Source organism: Oncorhynchus nerka, linkage group LG4 (assembly GCF_034236695.1).
Source record: "Oncorhynchus nerka isolate Pitt River linkage group LG4, Oner_Uvic_2.0, whole genome shotgun sequence".
Classification (NCBI taxonomy): domain Eukaryota; kingdom Metazoa; phylum Chordata; class Actinopteri; order Salmoniformes; family Salmonidae; genus Oncorhynchus; species Oncorhynchus nerka.
This window is the reverse complement of record NC_088399.1, coordinates 90,619,208-90,643,609: the sequence shown is the minus strand read 5'-3', so window position 1 is coordinate 90,643,609 and position 24,402 is coordinate 90,619,208. Positions and strand designations below refer to the sequence as shown.

The 24,402-nt window shown below is 41.9% G+C and overlaps 2 protein-coding genes and 1 pseudogene across 2 annotated transcripts in view; 1 reads left to right on the top strand and 2 right to left on the bottom strand.

The window, feature by feature from the left end:
• LOC115120304 (four and a half LIM domains protein 3-like) overlaps positions 1 to 4,749 on the bottom strand; it is a 162,987-nt gene extending 158,238 nt beyond the window's left edge. Inside the window, exon 1 of the mRNA XM_065018021.1 lies at positions 4,605 to 4,749. The gene's annotated coding sequence lies outside the window, so the exon portion shown is untranslated. The remainder of the gene's footprint in view (positions 1 to 4,604) is intronic.
• An 11,522-nt stretch (positions 4,750 to 16,271) lies between these two features.
• LOC115118407 (c-Myc-binding protein-like) lies at positions 16,272 to 19,345 on the top strand. The gene is made up of 5 exons (XM_029646999.2): positions 16,272 to 16,574; positions 16,933 to 17,005; positions 18,073 to 18,121; positions 18,756 to 18,885; positions 19,069 to 19,345. The coding sequence occupies exons 1-5, from the start codon at positions 16,560 to 16,562 to the stop codon at positions 19,111 to 19,113; spliced, it is 312 nt and encodes a 103-aa protein (XP_029502859.1). The 5' UTR covers positions 16,272 to 16,559; the 3' UTR covers positions 19,114 to 19,345.
• A 292-nt stretch (positions 19,346 to 19,637) lies between these two features.
• LOC115118406 (gap junction alpha-9 protein-like) lies at positions 19,638 to 23,382 on the bottom strand (annotated as a pseudogene).
• Between the last annotated feature and the right edge of the window lie 1,020 nt (positions 23,383 to 24,402).

Sequence of the window (24,402 nt, the reverse complement as noted above, 5' to 3'; positions counted from 1 at the left end):
TACACCACCATCCATAACATGACTAGACCCAGCCTCATCTACACCCCCATCCATAGCATGACTAGACCCAGCCTCATCTACACCACCATCCATAACATGACTAGGCCCAGCCTCATCTACACCACCATCCATAACATGCCTAGGCCCAGCCTCATCTACACCACCATCCATAGCATGACTAGACCCAGCCTCATCTACACCACCATCCATAGCATGACTAGGCCCAGCCTCATCTACACCACCATCCATAGCATGACTAGGCCCAGCCTCATCTACACCACCATCCATAACATGACTAGGCCCAGCCTCATCTACACCACCATCCATAGCATGACTAGACCCAGCCTCATCTACACCACCATCCATAGCATGACTAGGCCCAGCCTCATCTACACCACCATCCATAGCATGACTAGGCCCAGCCTCATCTACACCACTAGCCAGGCAAGGAGTTGACACTATATAACTAGCCAGGCAAGGAGTTGACACTATATAACTATCCAGGCAAGGAGTTGACACCATATAACTAGCCAGACAAGGAGTTGACACTATATAACTAGCTAGGCAAGGAGTTGACACTATATAACTAGCTAGGCAAGGAGTTGACACTATATAACTAGCCAGGCAAGGAGTTGACACTATATAACTAGCCAGGCAAGGAGTTGACACTATATAACTAGCCAGGCAAGGAGTTGACACTATATAACTAGCCAGGCAAGGAGTTGACACTATATAACTAGCCAGGCAAGGAGTTGACACTATATAACTATCCAGGCAAGTAGGAAATGGAAACAGAAGTGACAGTATAATGACAGTGAATGATTCACAACCTGTCGGTCAATGGCCCCTGCTCATGGCCTGAGCCAGTATCAAAGTGCATCCCAAATGGCACCCTATTCCTTATATAGTGCACTACTTCCCCATAGGGCTTTTGTCAAAAGTAGTGCACTATATAGGGAATAGAGTGCCATTTGAGATGTAAAGCACAAAGGTGCTATCTAGAACCTAAAAGGGTTCTTTGGGTGTACCCATAGGAGAACCATTTGAAGAACCATTATTGGTTCCGGGGGGAGGATTCTACCTGGAACACAAAAGGGTTCTCCCTAGAACTAAAAAGAGTTATCCTATGGGGTCAGCCATTTTTTCTAAGAGTGTACCCTCTCAGGCAGTTTCTGGGAAAGACTCCATCTCTAGAAGTCCTGCCAACCGTCTGGCACAGCTTCAATGATTGTACACAAAGCCAACCTTCCCCAATGAGAAGAATGCCAGGGGAATGCCACTGTGGTCAGAATGGGGCAGAATCATGTGGCTGCAATGTTAGGATTAAAAAAAGCTAACAAAATGCATTTTCTACCATCACCCCTCTGTTCTAAAAATGGCAAATTCCTCTTTTCCTAAAAATAATGAGTGAGTTCTTTCTGTCTGCCGCCACCTTTCTGCTGGTTACTCACAGGGAAAGACTCCTCACAAAAAGCCAATTGTTTAAATAATCAAACCAATATATGTACAGTTGGACCAAAGTGGATCAAATTAAGGCGAGGATATTGGTTAGGTTAGATGGCTACATAGGCATCCTGTACAGAACTGCTTTAACGGTGATGCTGATAAGGCCGGCAAATCACACAAAAGTAAAACAGTAGAAAACAAAACTATTGTATTCTTCCTATTAGACAATGAATCCCCTATACTAGTCGGGACACGGTCAATCAAGCTCTTAGTTTGAATGATCCAGTAAATTAGGGTTCCCCAACTGGTGGCCTGTGGATCGAATCAAGTTGATGATCTCTGTCCTACAATCTATCCAGTTTAGAGCCCTAGGAATATGTGCAACAGGACAAGGACTCCCCTATTGTCAGGTTGTGCGCTACTGGCGTAGAAGTCAGGTACAGGAGAGCAGAGAGTTGTGATCTACTGGTATAGAAGTCAGGTGCAGGAGAGCAGAGAGTTGTGATCTACTGGTATAGAAGTCAGGTGCAGGAGAGCAGAGAGTTGTGATCTACTGGTGTAGAAGTCAGGTGCAGGAGAGCAGAGAGGTGTGCTCTACTGGTGTAGAAGTCAGGTGCAGTAGAGCAGAGAGTTGTGCGCTACTCAGGTGCAGGAGAGCAGAGAGTTGTGCTCTACTGGTATAGAAGTCAGGTGCAGGAGAGCAGAGAGTTGTGATCTACTGGTATATAAGTCAGGTGCAGGAGAGCAGAGAGTTGTGCTCTACTGGTGGAGAAGTCAGGTGCAGGAGAGAGAGAGTTGTGCTCTACTGATATAGAAATCAGGTGCAGGAGAGCAGAGAGTTGTGATCTACTGGTATGGAAGTCAGGTGCAGGAGAGCAGAGAGTTGTGATCTACTGGTATAGAAGTCAGGTGCAGGAGAGCAGAGAGTTGTGCTCTACTGGTGTAGAAGTCAGGTGCAGGAGAGCAGAGAGTTGTGCGCTACTCAGGTGCAGGAGAGCAGAGAGTTGTGCTCTACTGGTATAGAAGTCAGGTGCAGGAGAGCAGAGAGTTGTGATCTACTGGTATATAGTCAGGTGCAGGAGAGCAGAGAGTTGTGCTCTACTGGTGGAGAAGTCAGGTGCAGGAGAGCAGAGAGTTGTGCTCTACTGGTGTAGAAGTCAGGTGCAGGAGAGCAGAGAGTTGTGCTCTACTGGTGTAGAAGTCAGGTGCAGGAGAGCAGAGAGTTGTGCTCTACTGGTGTAGAAGTCAGGTGCAGGAGAGCAGAGAGTTGTGCTCTACTGGTATAGAAGTCAGGTGCAGGAGAGCAGAGAGTTGTGCTCTACTGGTGTAGAAGTCAGGTGCAGGAGAGCAGAGAGTTGTGCTCTATTGGTATAGAAGTCAGGTGTAGGAGAGCAGAGAGTTGTGATCTACTGGTGTAGAAGTCAGGTGCAGGAGAGCAGAGAGTTGTGATCTACTGGTGTAGAAGTCAGGTGCAGGAGAGCAGAGAGTTGTGATCAGGTGCACACTTTATTTGGCAGAAGCAACAACAGACGGACGCAACTGCGTCAAAAAACCTCCAGCCAAAGGCTAAATGAAAAGTGATGATGCAATGATGCAAATGTTTAACAATTAAACATACTTCGGGTTAAACACGGTACCCGGGGAAAAACCAGCCTGGCGCGTCACACAAAACACGTAACAAAACAATTCCACACAAAGACATGGGGGGGAACAGAGGGAATATATATGTAGTGTGATTAGGGAATGTAAACCAGGTGTGCGGGGAAACAAGACAAAACAAATGGAACAATGAAAAGTGGAGCGGCGATGGCTAGAAGACCGGTGACGTCGACCGCCGAACGCTGTCTGATCAAGGAGAGGAGCCGACTTCGGCGGAAGTCGTGACACCTATACTAGTCAGGACACTGTCTATACAGGAAATAAAGTTTAAAGAGAGATAAAGAGGACATTTAACCATTTGTTGGCTGAGAGAGAAAAAATAAAATGGAGAGAGAGGTTTGTGACCTGTTGCCACAAGAAAAGGACAACCAGTGAATAACTAACACTTGTAAATACAATCCATATTTATTTTCTCTTTTGTACTTGAACTATTTGCACATCGTTACAACACTGTATATAGACATAATGTGACACTTGAAATGTCTTTATTCTTTTTTTACTTTTGTGAGGGTAATGTTTACTGTTAATTTTTTATTGCTTATTTCACTTTTGTTTATTATCTATTCCACTTGCTTTGGCAAGTGAAATAGGTTTCCCATGCCAATAAAGCTCTTCGAATTGAATTGAGAGAGCATGACGACTAAATAGAGAGAGAGAGAGAGAGAGAGAGTTAGAGAGAGACAGAGAGAGAGAGGGCGCACATGAGGCCGAGAGAGAATATGTAAGAGAGAGAGAGAAACTGTTTTTCACTTTTGTTTATCCATTTTACTTGCTTTGGCAATGTAAACATATGTTTACCATGCCAATAAAGCCCACTGAAATGAATTGAGAGAGAGAAAGAAAGAGCGAGAAAGAGAGAGGCTATGAGAGAAATACGTCACATGTTCTGCCTGTGTCTTGTTTAAAACAACACCCAATAAAATGTTCCTCCTAAAGAGCACAGCATCTGCTTCGTTTTCAACCCGCATTCATATCACTGGTTTGGTATCACACCAACACTACTCTCTGCGGGGTCAACGGTGGGGACATTTTTAGTTTTTAAGGGATACAGATTTTCAACCTAAATTCAACGTAACAACGGATGTCGGGACTAAGCTCAGGAGTCTTTTTCCTCCTTAGTTACTGACTCACAGTCAGACAGGTGTCTCATTACAGCTGTGATAGATAGGCTATCTTTGTGTGTCCAGATTTCTTGACCTACAAAGCCACGCGAATATCTGTTCTCTTGATAAAAACACACAGGTTACCTTTCCCAATTTATGAAAGTAGTTAACATATACCAAATATGTTATCTGATAAATATCAACGGATGAACAGTGAATCGATTCGCATGACTGACACTGCATTATCTAGGTGCTTTCTTTGCCTGAAAGTTGACATTTAGTCTAGTAAAATTAAAACGAAATAAGGCAATTCACGTTTTAAATCAAATACTGATAATATCGACTAAGTGTGTTATTATTCGTTATTAACACGTTCACAAATGCCAAATATCTTACCACCAGCTCTTTGCGTGTCAGAGAACTTTGCGAAATGTAGTCCCTTGGTTTCAGTCACCAATCTGTGGCTTGCAGTTTTTCTCCAGCAGCTGAATTGACTCCAAATGATGGCCAGTCAAGATCACACTCCTCCGAAGAAGTAGCGCACCCTCCTCTACTTCAACTACTATGAAATGCATAATGAACCTGCTACATCCCCGTGCGCAGCAACATCAATCAAAGCCGTAAAATCCCGCACAAAAAATGTCCCTCCTCGCTCTACTGCTGAAGCATAGGTAACAGGAAACTCATCACTATGAGACAGTAAGTCATTATTATGAGACAGTAAGTCACACACATTTTCGTACCCTACAAAAAGAAATGTAACTGTATTTTAAGACGGTTAAATTTTACATTTACATTTAAGTCATTTAGCAGACGCTCTTATCCAGAGCGACTTACACATTGGTGCATTCACCTTATGACATCCAGTGGAACAGTAGTGCATCTAAATCTTTTAAGGGGGGGGTGAGAGGGATTACTTTATCCTATCCTAGGTATTCCTTAAAGAGGTGGGGTTTCAGGTGTCTCCGGAAGGTGGTGATTGACTCCGCTGTCCTGGCGTCGTGAGGGAGTTTGTTCCACCATTGGGGGGCCAGAGCAGCGAACAGTTTTGACTGGGCTGAGCGGGAACTGTACTTCCTCAGTGGTAGGGAGGCGAGCAGGCCAGAGGTGGATGAACGCAGTGCCCTTGTTTGGGTGTAGGGCCTGATCAGAGCCTGGAGGTACTGAGGTGCCGTTCCCCTCACAGCTCCGTGAGGCAAGCACCATGGTCTTGTAGCGGATGCGAGCTTCAACTGGAAGCCAGTGGAGAGAGCGGAGGAGCGGGGTGACGTGAGAGAACTTGGGAAGGTTGAACACCAGACGGGCTGCGGCGTTCTGGATGAGTTGTAGGGGTTTAATGGCACAGGCAGGGAGCCCAGCCAACAGCGAGTTGCAGTAATCCAGACGGGAGATGACAAGTGCCTGGATTAGGACCTGCGCCGCTTCCTGTGTGAGGCAGGGTCGTACTCTGCGGATGTTGTAGAGCATGAACCTACAGGAACGGGCCACCGCCTTGATGTTAGTTGAGAACGACAGGGTGTTGTCCAGGATCACGCCAAGGTTCTTAGCGCTCTGGGAGGAGGACACAATGGAGTTGTCAACCGTGATGGCGAGATCATGGAACGGGCAGTCCTTCCCGGGAGGAAGAGCAGCTCCGTCTTGCCGAGGTTCAGCTTGAGGTGGTGTTCCGTCATCCACACTGATATGTCTGCCAGACATGCAGAGATGCGATTCGCCACCTGGTCATCAGAAGGGGGAAAGGAGAAGATTAATTGTGTGTCGTCTGCATAGCAATGATAGGAGAGACCATGTGAGGTTATGACAGAGCCAAGTGACTTGGTGTATAGCGAGAATAGGAGAGGGCCTAGAACAGAGCCCTGGGGACACCAGTGGTGAGAGCACGTGGTGTGGAGACGGATTCTCGCCACGCCACCTGGTAGGAGCGACCTGTCAGGTAGGACGCAATCCAGCGTGGGCCGCGCCGGAGATGCCCAACTCGGAGAGGGTGGAGAGGAGGATCTGATGGTTCACAGTATCGAAGGCAGCCGATAGGTCTAGAAGGATGAGAGCAGAGGAGAGAGAGTTAGCTTTAGCAGTGCGGAGCGCCTCCGTGATACAGAGAAGAGCAGTCTCAGTTGAATGACTAGTCTTGAAACCTGACTGATTTGGATCAAGAAGGTCATTCTGAGAGAGATAGCGGGAGAGCTGGCCAAGGACGGCACGTTCAAGAGTTTTGGAGAGAAAAGAAAGAAGGGATACTGGTCTGTAGTTGTTGACATCGGAGGGATCGAGTGTAGGTTTTTTCAGAAGGGGTGCAACTCTCGCTCTCTTGAAGACGGAAGGGACGTAGCCAGCGGTCAGGGATGAGTTGATGAGCGAGGTGAGGTAAGGGAGAAGGTCTCCGGAAATGGTCTGGAGAAGAGAGGAGGGGATAGGGTCAAGCGGGCAGGTTGTTGGGCGGCCGGCCGTCACAAGACGCGAGATTTCATCTGGAGAGAGAGGGGGAGAAAGTGGTCAGAGCACAGGGTAGGGCAGTGTGAGCAGAACCAGCGGTGTCGTTTGACTTAGCAAACGAGGATCGGATGTCGTCGACCTTCTTGTCAAAATGGTTGACGAAGTCATCTGCAGAGAGGGAGGAGGGGGGAGGAGGATTCAGGAGGGAGGAGAAGGTTGCAAAGAGCTTCCTAGGGTTAGAGGCAGATGCTTGGAATTTAGAGTGGTAGAAAGTGGCTTTAGCAGCAGAGAGAGAAGAGGAAAATGTAGAGAGGAGGGAGTGAAAGGATGTCAGGTCCGCAGGGAGGCGAGTTTTCCTCCATTTCCGCTCGGCTGCCCGGAGCCCTGTTCTGTGAGCTCGCAATGAGTCGTCGAGCCACGGAGCGGGAGGGAGGACCGAGCCGGCCTGGAGGATAGGGGACATAGAGAGTCAAAGGATGCAGAAAGGGAGGAGAGGAGGGTTGAGGAAGCAGAATCAGGAGATAGGTTGGAGAAGGTTTGAGCAGAGGGAAGAGATGATAGGATGGAAGAGGAGAGAGTAGCGGGGGAGAGAGAGCGAAGGTTGGGACGGCGCGATACCATCCGAGTAGGGGCAGTGTGGGAAGTGTTGGATGAGAGCGAGAGGGAAAAGGATACAAGGTAGTGGTCGGAGACTTGGAGGGGAGTTGCAATGAGGTTAGTGGAAGAACAGCATCTAGTAAAGATGAGGTCGAGCGTATTTCCTGCCTTGTGAGTAGGGGGGGAAGGTGAGAGGGTGAGGTCAAAAGAGGAGAGGAGTGGAAAGAAGGAGGCAGAGAGGAATGAGTCAAAGGTAGACGTGGGGAGGTTAAAGTCGCCCAGAACTGTGAGAGGTGAGCCGTGCTCTACTAACAAAAAAGCTGTTAGAATTGTAAGTATATGCATGTCCCTTAAGGTCCTTGTGTAATTGTAATGTGATATTGTACCCCCCAGCCCCGCCCCTAGCTCGGTTGTCTATTGTTTGTAATCTATGTATGCTTGTGTTCCCTTATGTGCTTTATGTATTGATTTGTTGTTAATAAAAACATATTTTTTTTAAATGACACAGTAAGTCATCATTATGAGACAGTAAGTCATTATTATGAGACAGTAAGTCATCATTATGAGACAGTAAGTCATCATTATGAGACAGTAAGTCATCATTATGAGACAGTAAGTAATAGTTATGAGACAGTAAGTAATAGTTATGAGACAGTAAGTCATCATTATGAGACAGTAAGTCATCATTATGAGACAGTAAGTCATCATTATGAGACAGTAAGTCATCATTATGAGACAGTAAGTCATCATTATGAGACAGTAAGTAATAGTTATAAGACAGTAAGTCATCATTATGAGACAGTAAGTCATCATTATGAGACAGTAAGTCATCATTATGAGACAGTAAGTCATTATTGAGACAATATGTCATTATTATGAGACAGTAAGTCATTATTATGAGACAGTAAGTCATTATTATGAGACAGTAATTCATCATTATGAGACAGTAAGTCATTATTATGATACAGTAAGTCATCATTACCAGACAGTAAGTCATTATTATGAGACAGTAAGTAATAGTTATAAGACAGTAAGTCATTATTATGAGACAGTAAGTCATTATTATGAGACAGTAAGTCATTATTATGAGACAGTAAGTCATTATTATGAGACAGTAAGTCATCATTATGAGACAGTAAGTCATCATTATGATACAGTAATTCATCATTATGAGACAGTCAGTCATTATTATGAGACAGTAAGTCATTATTATGAGACAGTAATTCATTATTATGAGATAGTAAGTCATTATTATGAGACAGTAAGTCATTATTATGAGACAGTAAGTCATTATTATGAGACATTAAGTAATAGTTATAAGACAGTAAGTCATTATTATGAGACAGTAAGTCATCATTATGAGACAGTAAGTCATTATTGAGACAATATGTCATTATTATGAGACAGTATGTCATTATTATGAGACAGTAAGTCATCATTACCAGACAGTAAGTCATTATTATGATTCAGTAACTCATCATTACCAGACAGTAAGTCATTATTATGAGACAGTAAGTCATCATTATGAGACAGTAAGTCATTATTATGAGACAGTAAGTCATTATTATGAGACAGTAAGTCATTATAATGAGACAGTCAGTCATCATTATGAGACAGCAAGTCATCATTATGAGACAGTAAGTCATCATTATGAGACAGTAAGTCATCATTATGAGACAGTAAGTAATAGTTATAAGACAGTAAGTCATCATTATGAGACAGTAAGTCATCATTATGAGACAGTAAGTCATCATTATGAGACAGTAAGTCATTATTGAGACAATATGTCATTATTATGAGACAGTAAGTCATTATTATGAGACAGTAAGTCATTATTATGAGACAGTAAGTCATTATTATGAGACAGTAATTCATCATTATGAGACAGTAAGTCATTATTATGATACAGTAAGTCATCATTACCAGACAGTAAGTCATTATTATGATACAGTAAGTCATCATTACCAGACAGTAAGTCATTATTATGAGACAGTAAGTCATTATTATGAGACAGTAAGTCATTATTATGATACAGTAAGTCATTATTATGAGACAGTAAGTCATTATTATGAGACAGTAAGTCATTATTATGAGACAGTAATTCATCATTATGAGACAGTAAGTCATTATTATGATACAGTAAGTCATCATTACCAGACAGTAAGTCATCATTATGAGATAGTAAGTAATAGTTATAAGACAGTAAGTCGTTATAATGAGACAGTAACTCATCATTACCAGACAGTAAGTCATTATTATGAGATAGTAAGTCATTATTATGAGACAGTAAGTCATTATTATGAGACAGTAAGTCATTATTATGAGACAGTAAGTAATAGTTATAAGACAGTAAGTCATTATTATGAGACAGTAAGTCATCATTATGAGACAGTAAGTCATTATTGAGACAATATGTCATTATTATGAGACAGTATGTCATTATTATGAGACAGTAAGTCATTATTATGATACAGTAAGTCATCATTACCAGACAGTAAGTCATTATTATGAGACAGTAAGTCATTATTGAGACAATATGTCATTATTATGAGACAGTATGTCATTATTATGAGACAGTAACTCATCATTACCAGACAGTAAGTCATTATTATGATTCAGTAACTCATCATTACCAGACAGTAAGTCATTATTATGAGACAGTAAGTCATCATTATGAGACAGTAAGTCATTATTATGAGACAGTAAGTCATTATTATGATACAGTAAGTCATTATTATGAGACAGTCAGTCATCATTATGAGACAGCAAGTCATCATTATGAGACAGTATGTCATTATTATGAGACAGTAAGTCATTATTATGAGACAGTATGTCATTATTATGAGACAGTATGTCATTATTATGAGACAGTAAGTCATCATTATGAGACAGTAAGTCATCATTATGAGACAGTAAGTCATTATTATGAGACAGTAAGTCATTATTATGAGACAGTAAGTCATTATTATGAGACAGTATGTCATTATTATGAGACAGTATGTCATTATTATGAGACAGTAAGTCATCATTATGAGACAGTAAGTCATCATTATGAGACAGTATGTCATCATTATGAGACAGTAAGTCATCATTATGAGACAGTAAGTAATAGTTATGAGACAGTATGTCATTATTATGAGACAGTAAGTCATCATTACCAGACAGTATGTCATTATTATGAGACAGTAAGTCATTATTATGAGACAGTAAGTCATCATTATGAGACAGTAAGTCATTATTATGAGACAGTAAGTCATCATTACCAGACAGTAAGTCATTATTATGAGACAGTAAGTCATCATTATGAGACAGTAAGTCATTATTATGAGACAGTAAGTCATCATTATGAGACAGTAAGTCATTATTATGAGACAGTAAGTCATCATTATGAGACAGTAAGTCATTATTATGAGACAGTAAGTAATAGTTATGAGACAGTAAGTCATCATTATGAGACAGTAAGTCATTATTATGAGATACAGATTGCCTAAACATATCATTTGAATCCAATGTGCTCTTTGCATCAGGCCCTCCTCAACTTTCAAGGATAACCTTATGTATATCCTCTAGTCAATCGGGCTTCCATAAGTAAATGGAAATTGCACAGACAAACAAAACTTTACTGAGCTTTTCGTTAACTTGAAACTTGTTTCTTTAGCCAACATGTCAATGTTGTCACTGTAGAAGCTGCTTTTGACTTGTGAAAAAGTCAAACACGAACAGAACTCCATAGGCTCCTGTATAGGCTACTTCTGGATCACAGACCACTCATCTCTTCGTCCCTGCTTTATGTTAGCCTGAGTGAATGAGTGTCAGTCTTTACTATCGTGTCAACTCTCAATTGACATGTCATGTTTTGCTTGACCATGACCAATGGAGTTGCCAAGAGCACAAACAGATCTGGGACCAGGCTGTATGTCGCACTAATATTAATTGATATGAAGCTGATTGGGTAAAAACTGAAGCAGTGAACTACCATAAGGCTTTACTTTCAATGATGTCACTCTTGCTGCTGGTGATTCTCTGATCCACCTCTACACAGACGACACCATTCTGTATACTTCCTTCTTTGGACACTGTGTTAACTAACCTCCAGACGAGCTTCAATGCCATACAACTCTCCTTCCGTGGCCTCCAACTGCTCTTAAAAGCAAATAAAAACTAAATGCATGCTATTCAACCGATCATTGCCCGCACCTGCCCGCCCATCCAGCATCACTACTCTGGACGGCTCTGACTTACCTAGGTGTCTGGCTAGATTGTAAACTCTCCTTCCAGACTCACATTAAGCATCTCCAATCAAAACTGAAATCTAGAATCGGCTTCACTTTTCGCAACAAAGCTTCCTTCACTCATGCTGCCAAACATACCCTCGTAAAACTGACCATCCTACCGATCCTTGACTTCGGCGATGTCATCTATAAAATAGCAAACTGGATGTAGTCTATCACAGTGCCATCCGTTTTGCCACCAAAGCACCATACACTACTCACCACTATATGCTCTCGTTGGCTGGCCCTCGCTTCATACTCGTCGCCAAACCCACTGGCTACAGGTTATCTACAAGTCTCTGCTAGGTAAAGCCCCACCCTATCTCAGCTCGCTGGTCACCATAGCAGCACCCACTCATAGCACTCGCTCCAGCAGGTATATCTCACTGGTCACCCCCCAAAGCCAATTCCTCCTTTGGTCGCCTTTCCTTCCAGTTCTCTGCTGCCACTGACTGGAACGAACTGCAAAAACCACTGAAGCTGGAGATTCCCATCTCCCTCACTAGCTTTAAGACCAGCTGTCAGAGCAGCTCACAGATCACTGCACCTGTTCATAGCCCATCTACCTCATCCCCATACTGTATTTATTTATTTTGCTCCTTTTGCACCACCACCACTCACTTTATATAGACTTTGTTTTATTTTTTTCTACTGTATTATTGACAATGTTTTGTTCATTTCATGTGTAACTCTGTGTTGTTGTATGTGTCGAACTGCTATGCTTTATCTTGGCCAGGACGCAATTGCAAATGAGAACTTGTTCTCAATAAGCTTACCTGGTTAAATAAAGGGGAAAAACGTTGTGTTGTCATTCATTCAGACTCAATTAGGATTCCTTACCGATTTACTCACCAGATTACATTCTCTGCGGTCACAAGAAACTGCTGGTCCCTGAGAAACTCTAGCAAGCAACTAGCTCATTAATTTTGAACATCTTAAAAGTAAGCTTTTTGAAATCTAACATTTAACCAGACAAGACAGTTAAGAACACATTCTTATTTACAATGACGGCCTACACCCCGCCCTATTGGACTTCCAATCACAGCCGGTTGTGATACAGCCTGGATTCGAACCAGGGTGTCTGTAGTGACGCCTCAAGCACTGAGATGCAGTGCCTTAGACTGCTGCGCCACTCGGGAGTCCCATATGTAACAGTATAACTTTCGCCCGTCCCCTCACCCCTTGAACCAGGGACCCTCTGCACACAAAGACAACTGACACCCACGAAGCATCGTTACCCATTGGAGGTGTACCTGTGGATGTACGTCAATGCCTACCTTTAAACTCAGTGCCTCTTTGCTTTACATCATAGAAAAATCAAAAGAAATTAGCCAAGACCTCAGAAACAAAATTGTAGACCTCCACAAGTCTGGTTCATCCTTGGGAGCAATTTCCAAACACCTGAAGGTACCACGTTCATCTGTGCAAACAATACTATGCAAGTATAAACACCATGGGATCACGCAGCCGTCATACCACTCAGGAAGGAGATGCTTTCTGTCTCCTAGAGATGAAGGTACTTTGGTGCAAAAAGTGCAAATCAGTCCCAGAACAACAGCAAAGGACCTTGTGAAGATGCTAGAGGAAACAGGTACAAAACTATCTACATCCACAGTAAAACGAGTCCTATATCGACATAACCTGAAAGGCCGCTCAGCATGGATGAAGCCACTGCTCCAAAACCACAATAAAAAAGCCAGACTACGGTTTACAACTGCACATGGGGACAAATATCGTACTTTTTGGAGAAATGTCCTCTGGTTTGATGAAAAAAAAGAACACCACCCCAACCGTGAAGCACGGGTGGCAGTATCCTATTGTGTGGGTGCTTTGCTGCAGGAGGGACTGGTGCACTTCACAAAATAGATGGCATCATGAGGAAATAAAATTACGTGGATATATTGAAGCAACATCTCAAGACATCAGTCAGGAAGTTAAAGCTTGGTTGCAAATGGGTCTTCCAAATGGACAATGACCCCAAGCATACTTCCAAATTTGTAGTAAAATGGCTTAAGGACAACAAACCTGACTCAGTTACACCAGCTCTGTCAGGAGGAATGGGCCAAAATTCACCCAACTTATTGTGGGAAGCTTGTGAAAGGCTACCCGAAATGTTTGACCCAAGTTAAACAATTTAAAGGCAATGCTACCGAATACTAATTGAGTGTATGTAATCTTCTGACCCACTGGGAATGTGATGAAAGAAATAAAAGCTGAAATAAATCATTCTCTCTACTATTATTCTGACATTTCACATTCTTAAAATAAAGTGGTGATCCTAACTGACCCAAGACAGGGAATTTTTACTGAGATTAAATGTCAGGAATTGTGAAAAACTGAGTTTAAATGTATTTGGCTAAGGTATATGTAAACTTCCGACTTCAACTGTACATAGAGTAAGGTCACCAATGTTGAGACAAAGTTACGGGTAGAGTAACACTAGCTAGGTTTCCATCTGATTGGTGACAGATTTTCATGTGAATATTCTAAAATCTGCATTAAGAAAATATAGACATTTTCCCCCCAGTGGTGTGTTCCCACCAATTTTACTTTCTGTAGATAAAAATCTGTGAGTGATGACATAGTGCACACAAAATGTACCTTTTCACTTAAGTTTTCACATACGGAATAATAATCTAAAGTTCAATTTGTTTCCATCGCATTTTCAACTCTATTAATTGTTTCGTCACAAAAACTGTTGTGTTAAAAAGCAAATGTGCCCACTTTGGTCTTGGCACGTGTTCTCTAGCCAAGATACAGTACAGGTAGGCTGTGGGGGTAGATTTACTTCAATATTATGATTATTATATCAATATTTGCACATAAAGGCCTTTCCACTGGCATAATTAATCTTACCGACACAAAAAGATCCCACCATGTTCACTGAAAAAAATGATCTGTTGGCATTTGTAAAATTGTATCGTAACTTCCTGTTTCCATCACTGTCATCCATCACTGTCATCGCTGTCATTTTTATATGGTATGTCTTTACTCGCATAAAACTGGATGGAAACTTAATTTTTATCTAGGTTTCCATCGAATTAATGACAGATTTTCATGCAAATATGATAAAATATGCAAAAAAAATACAAGTGAAATGGGTTTCCATTTCTATTTCAACTCTTCTGATGGTTTTGTCATAAAGAATGTTGCGTTATATAGCGAACGTACCCACTCGGATATTGATTGGCATTTTCTCTCTAGTCAACACCTCGCAGATACACAGCTGGTATAGCCTTGCAGGATTTACCGCCCCCACCTACCGTCAACCAATCATGTCAATGCGGAGCTATACGGTGCCCTCCACAGAATGTAAGAGGCCATGATATACAGAGTTTGATTTGGCCACTGCGTGTCTCTGGCAGATTCGCAATTGCGTCACACCCGCTACACGAAGCCTCCGACCACATTTTCGGATCAAGCATAAATTTGCTTTGTCTATTGTGCTCCACTATCCAGGTTGTATTCCACAAGATGTCGCCAAACGAGACCCTGTTCTTGGAGAGCACCAACAAAATCTACAATGTTGACATCTCCAGTAGCTCTTTCGTCAATTTCCAAATCTGGGATTTGCCTGGTCAGGTGGACTATGAGATGATCTTCAGGGGTACGGCGGCTTTGATCGTGTCATTGATGCTCAAGTGAGACTATTAGGACAGTTAGATGTTGCACTACCCATGGCAAACATTGAGAAGGCTATACAGCCTACAGTTTCAGATTTTTATGTCATTCAAAATAGGGCACTCTCCTCTGTTTAGAGGGGTTTGTCTTTGTTACTTTTTTGACTGGACCAGGGCCTGGTCAAAAGTAGTTCACTATATAGGGCAGGGGTGGACAACTCCAGTCCCTGAGGGCCTGATTGGTGTCACACTGTTTCTCCATCCCTAACAAACACAGCTGATTAATCAAATTGCATTCTAAACTGAAGATCATGATTAGGTGATTATTAGAGTCAGGTGTGTTGTCTGAGGCTGGGTTGAAAAACTGTGACACCAATCAGGACCTCGAGGACTGGAATTGCCCACCCGGTATAGGGGATAGGGCGCCACTCAGGACAACTGTTATGATTATATTCCAGACAGAATAACCTAACTTCTTTTTTTTTCGGCTAACTCAAAAATCCTCTGATAATACTAGTCCTGTGCGAATCGACATCCCTGTGTTTTGACAGAAATGTGTCTGACTTTGACAAGTGTTGGTCGCAGTTTGAGCAAGAAAACATTAACTGATTCGATAAAATTTAACAAAGTGCTGCTCATAGTTTATATATACATGTATCAACTTTCGCTGTGATTGCTTTTGTTAATACGTTATGTGCGAATGAATTGAACATCGACAAATGTATCATAAAAAAAATAATTATTGAGCCTATTTTAATGCAAACCTTGCTGTTAATAGATCGCAAAGCAGCATAAAACTGAGTTAAACGTTTGGAAATGACAAATTCACTTTCTCATTCATAGCCTAAAATCGTATATCAAGTGCAAGTTTAGCACTAACCCTAATCACACTACTAACATTATGCCTAAAATTAAATTAAGACCTAAAAGCAAATTTTTGTTTTCATACATTTTTTCGATTTAGGATTTATTTTTATTTTTTACTTTGTGGCTGTGACGAGCGTCAATTTGTCTGTTTCGTCTCATTTCCGCCATGAACTGTATTTTCCCCGTTCCCTCAATCTCATTGGTGCTCCAGGCAAACGCTGTTTCACTACATGGCCATGAGATGGCGCCAAATATATAGCTAGGGGGTTTTACCTTTTACACAAGTAGCTCAGTTTCAGTTTCATTTATTGAATAGCAAATAGTGAAGTAACCGACAGCGTATAGAAAAGTCCATCTTCATATTAGAACATCATCAATCATTGACATTTTATCCCATAATTCACAGTTCAGATAATTGTTTTGTTGTCGTTGTAGCAACCGCACCACTGTGGGAGAAATTGCTTTGTTTGCAGTCGGGCTCTGGGTCTTGTCGGCTGTTGCGTTGATTAGCTAGCTAGTTTACAAATTTTTAATCATCCTAACGCTACATATCTGTTCGCATAATGGCCCATTACAGAGTAAGTATACGAAACTGTTCTTCAATGAACAGTGGTTTGAAGATATTTCTTTCATGTCCTATGTTTTCACGTGTTACTTTGTAAACTAAGTTAGCTAACTAACTGCATTCATTGATGACTTTGTATCTAGGGTAACTCTCCTTTATTGGAATCAGCTGTGTGTTTGTGCTAGTTAAACTATTTGTTTTCAAAGTTTATGGTCAATCAGGCATATATATATATATTTGTATTCTGCTTACCTGTCTGGAAACTTTCAAAATTAACTGAATTAGAGTTATCTAGCTACAGCTTTAAATAGCCTATGCAAAAAAATGTTTTGTTAGTCTTTTGATTCTTCTCATCATTGTTGATTTCACAGGCTTCAGAGTCCAAGAGAGAACAATTTCGAAGGTATCTAGAAAAAGCTGGAGTTCTTGACAGTCTCACCAATGGTAGGCCTCTTTCAGAAATTGAAGAACATTACTGGCAACGTTTCTTTTAATATGCATAAAGTCTCAAGTTTATCATGCGGTATACTTAGATTTTGTGAATAAATGTTCATCATTTTGATTCCAAATCCTAACCACTTGCATAGTCTATAGCAGGGGTGTCAAACATAGGCAAGGGTGTCCAATATGGGCCGCACGTGAATTTGTTACAAAAAAACTCAATACACTTTAACATTTTAGATTTACATTTGAGTCATTTAGCATAACATCTTATCCAGATCAACTTACAGGAGCAATTAGGGTTAAGTGCCTTGCTCCAGGGCACATCGCCAGATTTGTCACCTAGTCGGCTCAGGGATTCGAACCAGTGGCCATTTGGTTACTGGCCGAAATGCTCTTAAAGGGAAACTTCAAAAATGTTCAACGCCATAGGTACTCCAGCACCACCCCAACATCAACATATGTGAAAATGGTAGATAAGTGTTTACAATGACATCATCGGTGTGTATCGGGTGATTTTTGGACCAATCATTAGTAGGCAATACTAATTGTATACAAATTAGTTGATGTAATTGAAAAAACATGTATTTCTCATTCATAATCTCCAGCACCACCTCAACATTAACATAAGTGAAAATAGCGTAGTTCTATGTTTTGTAGTAAAAAAAAGACAATGAAGTAGACATTAAAAATGTTTTCCCTTTAACCACGAGGCTACCTATCGCCCATGACAAAAATACACCAAAAAAACAAATTGAAACGGTGTATACATTTTAATACACCTAAATTCATACCGTTTCTTGACTTCGTTCAGCTTGCTATAATCACCGAAATGAAAACTAGACAGTCGGGGAGCATCGAATACAAACATCGATGATTACTCTTTTTTTTTTTTGTGCTATTTTTCACGGTGAGGAAGTATAACACGTATTCAGTGAGGCCCTATGGGACCTTGTTGAAGAATGAATGCGGCCCCCAAGGGCCAAACCTGTTTGACACCCCTGGTCTATAACAAAACTTTTGACTCATATCACAACCAATATCCATAACAATTGTATTGCTTTTTGCAGTGTTGGTCGCCCTGTACGAGGAGCCAGATAAACCTAATAATGCTTTGGAGTATCCTTTTGTCTTGTTTTGATTAATATTCCAATATGATGACAACCATGACCACCGTCTCAACTGATCCCGTTGGTGCAGATGTTGCTTGCTGATTCAGCTAGTCACTCATAGAGTTGGGCAGAGAGAATACCTTGCCTGAAATCTGATGAATACTGCCCCCCCCCCTGGTGCAAAGCGATCAAGTGTAGACTTTGTGTACGTTACAGTAGCCTCGTCTAAAATTGTAGTTGTTCATGTGATGTCTTTTTAAAGGCTCTTTTTCTTATTGGTCTATTAGCTAATTTACCGCCTGGTGATGTCACCAGGCAGGCCAAAACTCCACCCCACCAAAACAGGCTGAAATCTCAGGTGGCCTTTTCAAACAGCTCTTACACTAAAAGGGCATTCTCATTATTCTAATTTCACAGCATTATGCCAACCTCATAGTGTGGAAATATATAAAACACAGGAAAATCACATTTTTTGACTGCACTGGGCCTTTGTTAAAGAGAGTTTATGGTGTACAGTGGCTGGCCGGAGTGGTGGTGCTCTGGTGATATGGGTTCAAACCCTGATTTACACCACTTTCCATTCTATGCACCAGCAGCTCTCCTCTGTCTCCCCATCTCAATTAGCCTTCACCTAACCCCAGCTTTCTAAAGCATCACCTTGGTGTGGCTGGTGCTGAGCCAGGAGACACGGAGGCCCTCCGTCTGGAGCTAACTGAGCTACAGCAGAAGTGGGATCTGCTCATGGAGGAAAACAAAGACCTCAGAAACAGGGTCAGAGAGAATTGACATTTTTTCCTAAATTCAAGGCTTTGTTTCCTGGAACCAGATTAAGTTTAGATTCTCCATTGATCTTGTTTTTTTTTTTTTGTTGCCCAGAACTAGGCTTAATCTGTATCCGGGGAAACCACTCCTAAATACCCCAAAAATATCTAATCCCGGTACATTGTTTTACAGCTTCTGCAGTATGAACCAGCACCCGAGGATGGAGCAGCAGAGTAGCGGAGCTGGTTGAATTGTTCTTTTTGTCCACTGTTTTGAGAGAAAAAAGGCACTTTTTTTTGTTATTTCTTAGTAGTATAATGACACTATACCCAAGGATGGGGGGAAAAACTGTTAATTGCAAAAGCAATATTTTTGTTAAGTAGTATTTTCTGTGTACAGGCACTTGTTCAATCTAAAGCGTCAACTGTTTCTCTCCAATTTCAAGTCAATAAATACTATTTTCAGCAAATATTCTTCATGCAAAGTTATTGTGTTGATGTATCTTTAGATGGAATTCTCAACTGATCCTTGCCTATTCATTTAAATGCCACACACACAGGGTCACCGTGACAACAGGCCTACTACTTCTGGTCTAGTATGGGCTTAGCGTTCAAAGCCAATTTTCTTGCCTCTTGCGGTTTGGATTTATAATTTTATATCTCTGTAAACTAATTATGTTAAAATATCATCTCATTAGTAATTCAAGAATAGTAGTACTTTATTTTATCAAGTAAAATGATTATACAATTGTGAATATACAAATCAATGTATGATGTAGTGTTTAGTAAAAAAACAAAGTACAGCTTCATATAAGCAATAGGCCTGTTCAAGATCAGTCCCAATCAAAATGTATAATTTATATTGTCATGATTAGTGGGCTTTGCCACAATATCAACGCTTTTTCAGGATGGAGGACATCTGCAGTATCCCGACCTGAAAGAAAACAGAACGAGTTGAAAATATTATGTAACTGGTTTAGCCAAAGACTACATTGTTGTAGTAGTTCAATTATAGTTGAACTGAAATAAGCTGTTGCTTTGTTTATTGGATAGTTTAAATAAAGTTGGCCAGTAGCCTATATCATGAGTAAAGAAACTGTCAATTGGGCTGATACTCAAATAGATTGTCACTGGGAAAATGTCCTCTGATTAGATTGGTAGCTAGTGAACTCCAGCCACTAATTTAAATTGTAAAGTCAAATTCACTTGGTTATTGTGCTTTTTAAAAGTACAATACCTTAAATACAATATTGAGGAAATCATGCTTTGAAACTTTTTCCTCGTTAACACATTCTTTCCAATGAATGTCATTGAGTTTTGTGTTACGTAATTGCGAATTACAGCCTAAAGGATATAGATTTTCTGATTCTGCTTTCCATTGCTCTTGGTTCATTGCTGTAAGCAATGCAATGAAAGTCCTTTAAACTAAAACAGACCTATCAACAATGTCAGTCTTTTTGATCTAGATTTACTACGTGTTTTCCATTGCAAAGTTCTGCTTTGCTTTTTCTCTTCTGAAAATAACAGGTGCAAACTTGGTGCATAAAACCAGACTCTGACAAAATGCATTGTGGCCTGGGCTCAGAGCAGTTTATCTTAACGGTAATACTGTGTACTCAACTTCACTGACAGAAAAACATCACTGTCTCAAGAACTGCAATTCTATGGAATAATATAATTTCTTAGGCTACACTTCAGGGCACACTTAGCTAACACAGTAACAGTGTACCCTGAAGCATAGCCTATTTTTCTATTTAACCTTTAATTAATTAGGCAAGTTGGTTAAGAAAAAAATTCTTATTTACAGTGACGGCCTACCCCAACCAAAACTTCCCCTAACCCGGACAGCGCTGGGCCAATTGTGCGCCACCCTATGGGACTCCCAATCACGGCTTGTTGTGATACAGCGTGGAATTGAACCAGGGTCTGTAATGACCGCTGCGCCACTCGGAAGCCCCAACATCGTAACAGTTTCTTGTGACATGATGAGATAAGGTAATAAACCTTAGATCTGCAGGTCGCCTGGAGCTCGCCTGCTGCTGCCGTTACTTGCCAGTGACATTCGGCGGTTGGGAGGGCTGTTGCCATCGCGGCTGTGCTGAGACACTGAGCTCAGTTCTATTGAGTCTTGGCTCTGGGGCCTGCTGAGTCTCTTGATGTCCGGCTTAGAGAAGGCCCTGGCTCGGCTGGCAGCAAAGCTACAGCGTGGCTTCATGCTTATAGTCCCAGGGAAGGAGTCCCCACTGTCTGAGCCATTCCCCTCCACCACAGTGGAACAGTTCCAGGGGGCACTGACCCTCCGTGGTTTTCTTGCAATGACCGAAAGGGTCGGGCATGAGGAGGCATCCATCAAGGGTAGCACGGGTAGGGTGGGGTACTCAGAACCCCGTGACCCTGTGAAGTCCATGCGGTGGGTGAGAGGATCTACATGGTGGGGAAGAGGATGCACGACAAGATCCTCTGGCTCATCCTTCTTGTCCACAAGGGCAGAGCGTGTCGTCTCACGGTTGATGTTCTTTGAGTTGCTGTTGTGCTCAGGACTTGGCACTGCCTCCTTACTGGCTGTATCGTGACTGTCTGTACATGGCTTGACACCAGGGTCCACCTGAATAGGAACAAAGGCAGAGGAGGCATTGAGGAGGGAATGCGTCGGTCCGTTGCCCTGTTTCTCTATCAGGAGTGTGTACCCACTGGGTCCGCTATGGATAACAGGCTTGCACCCCCCAGAGGTTCCCCCCATGTTAACTTGTTTGACGTCAGAGTTTCTTTTGGATTTGCTACGGTAGTAGTCATCCTTCAGGTGTGGGTGGTAGGCCAGGAGGCCCTTCTTAAGCTTCCTGTAGCTCAGGTGCGTGATCTCCAACAGGCTGAGGAAGAGGGAGACTGCAGCGATGCCCTGCATGAACATCATGAAGACAGTCTTTTCCGTGGGCCTGGAGACAAAGCAGTCCACCACATTTGGGCACGGCTCCCTCTCGCACTTAAACAAAGTGTCCAGGTGATGGCCGTAGAGGAGGTACTGGCCCATCATGAAGCCCACCTCCACCACAGAGCGGGTGACGATGTGGGCCACATAAGTCTGTAGCAGCGACCCTCTCAGCGGGGCCTTGTTGAGCTTCCCCAGATCCAGCTGTCTCATCTCCCTCTCGATGCGTCTCCGCACCTCGATCAGCTCCACTGCCTCCAGCTCCCGACGCAATGCTGCCCTGTTAGTGTGGCGCGTCTTCTCCAGAGCTCGCAGCTGGTAGATGGCGTGGCCCATGTAAACCAGAGAGGGTGAGGAGACGAAGATGACCTGCAGCACCCAGTAGCGGATGAGTGAGATGGGGAAGGCTCGGTCGTAGCACACGTTACGGCACCCTGGCTGTTCGGTGTTGCAGATGAAGTCGGTCTGCTCGTCGTTCCACACGTCCTCTGCAGCGACGCCAAGCACCAGCATCCGGAAGATGAACAGGATGGTCAGCCAGATCTTTCCCACCATGGTGGAGTGGATATGCACTTCCTCCAAGATCCCACCCAGGAAGTTCCAATCTCCCATCTTCACGCGGGTTTTGCTAATTAATGGGGAAAATTATGTTAAAAAGCAGAAAATGGAATGTCAAGATGAAGTGTATGGTGAGGTCAATAATACATGGACAATCAATGTTTATTATAAAGCAGAATTGATGATGACGATGATATAAAAGGGGAAACCTGACATTCCTACATCCATTTTGGTATTTCTAAATTAAGGATATGTACCCATTGATCCTTGAAGAATATAACTTTTATAAATGCCTCATGAGCTTAGTTCAACTGTCAGAACCCAAAATAATAAGCTTGTTTTGCTCCTAATGTTTTTTAAACAAATCAAACGTTAACACTATACAGCCTCAAATGGTTAAAACTATAATGTTGATATCATGGATTGTCAGTCCTTGCATCCATAGCTCTGTATGAATTTGAGAGTGGTTAAAAAAATGTCCAGACCCATCCCTCAGCGTTTTAATGAAACAGGCGGGAAAAACACTCATTGTTTCAACTGCTGATTCGTCTCTTTAATAATCATTATATCACTTGCTAATCAAGGACTAATGATAACCACTAGTCCTAATTGAATGATCATTAGGTAATACAATATCAAATTAAATAATTGACTAGTTACAGAGAAAATGATCACCCCCCAAAAATATGTAAATGATATGAATCAGAATGCAGTGGTCTTTGTAAGTTTAAATCAGGAGGCCTCTGGTGGGAAAAAAATAAGTTAAAACTCAATCTAAAAGTAAGTAAACTTACCTTTCATTGGGGAAATAATATGCACATAAACAGACATTTTAGAACAAAATATTTGGACGTTTGATACAATCCTGTGCTCATTGTCAATCTCTTTATCTTCTTAGTAAACCATAGGATACCCAGCCCAGAACTCCACAGCTGATTAAATGAAAACAAAGCAAAAAGCAGCCCGTTGGCCTGGGTTGGTGAGAACTTTATAGCCTGCCAAGAGAAATCAATGATACTATTAGTTGTCATTTACCTTGCAGCAGTATGAACGGACTGCCGGTGGAGGGGAGCCCTGCAGGTCATCGGGTAATAGGGGACCGCCAAAATATCTAATCGTTTGTCTATTTGTGGCTGCTCTCAGAGGACCTCAAACCCCTGTGACCCTCGGTGGCGCTCTACCCTGTGATGCCTGTAGTGGAATATGATGTGGTCTGTCCGATACACAGACACTGAGCCAGAGCACTGGCTTACCCCCTTTTGGCCCCAGTGGCTCTGAGTGCATCTCTATGGGGAGCCAGCAGTTAAAGTAAAAATCTATTAGGTCAAATATATCTGAAGTGGATTGATATTCCTGCCAGTGGTTACTAAGTGGTGTCTACTTTGGGAATAAGTACAAAACAATTAGGATACTATTCATTCCCATTATTCATCAAGTCACTGTATTCTCATGTGTCAGAATTGTGTTGCAGAATTACTCAATTTGGAGAATGACAGTTGGATCAAACTCAAATCTCAATAAACTACTGTTGGTAACCAATTGCAGAATGTGTCAATTTCTTGATGTTTCATAGTGAGACGGACTGAATAGGAAAGCTCTTTTAATTTATCCATGGGCCATGATAAGTTATTCATCATTGATAACCACACACCTTCAATCAATAAACTTTGGCCTTTTGGAATGAACCTTTGAAACCTACAACAGATTAAATAATACTCTGTATCAGTTATTAGTAACATATATTATGCAATACATGTTTTCTTTATACATAAATGTAGATTGTTCCTTAGCACTGTTCCCAAACACAGTTTTAACACCACAATACTGGCACAATAGCTGCATTTACACAGACCAATTCAGATTTCCACCCCCCAAAAAATGATTGGTCTTTTGACCAATCAAATCACGTCTTTTCCCAATAGTTTGGCAAAAACATCAGAATTTGTCTGCTTGTGTAAACGAAGCCATAGCTATGGTGATTTCAAAGCTGCAGGTTACAATCCTGTTCAAAAGACACGCTGGAATGGATTGTCTTGTCATCTA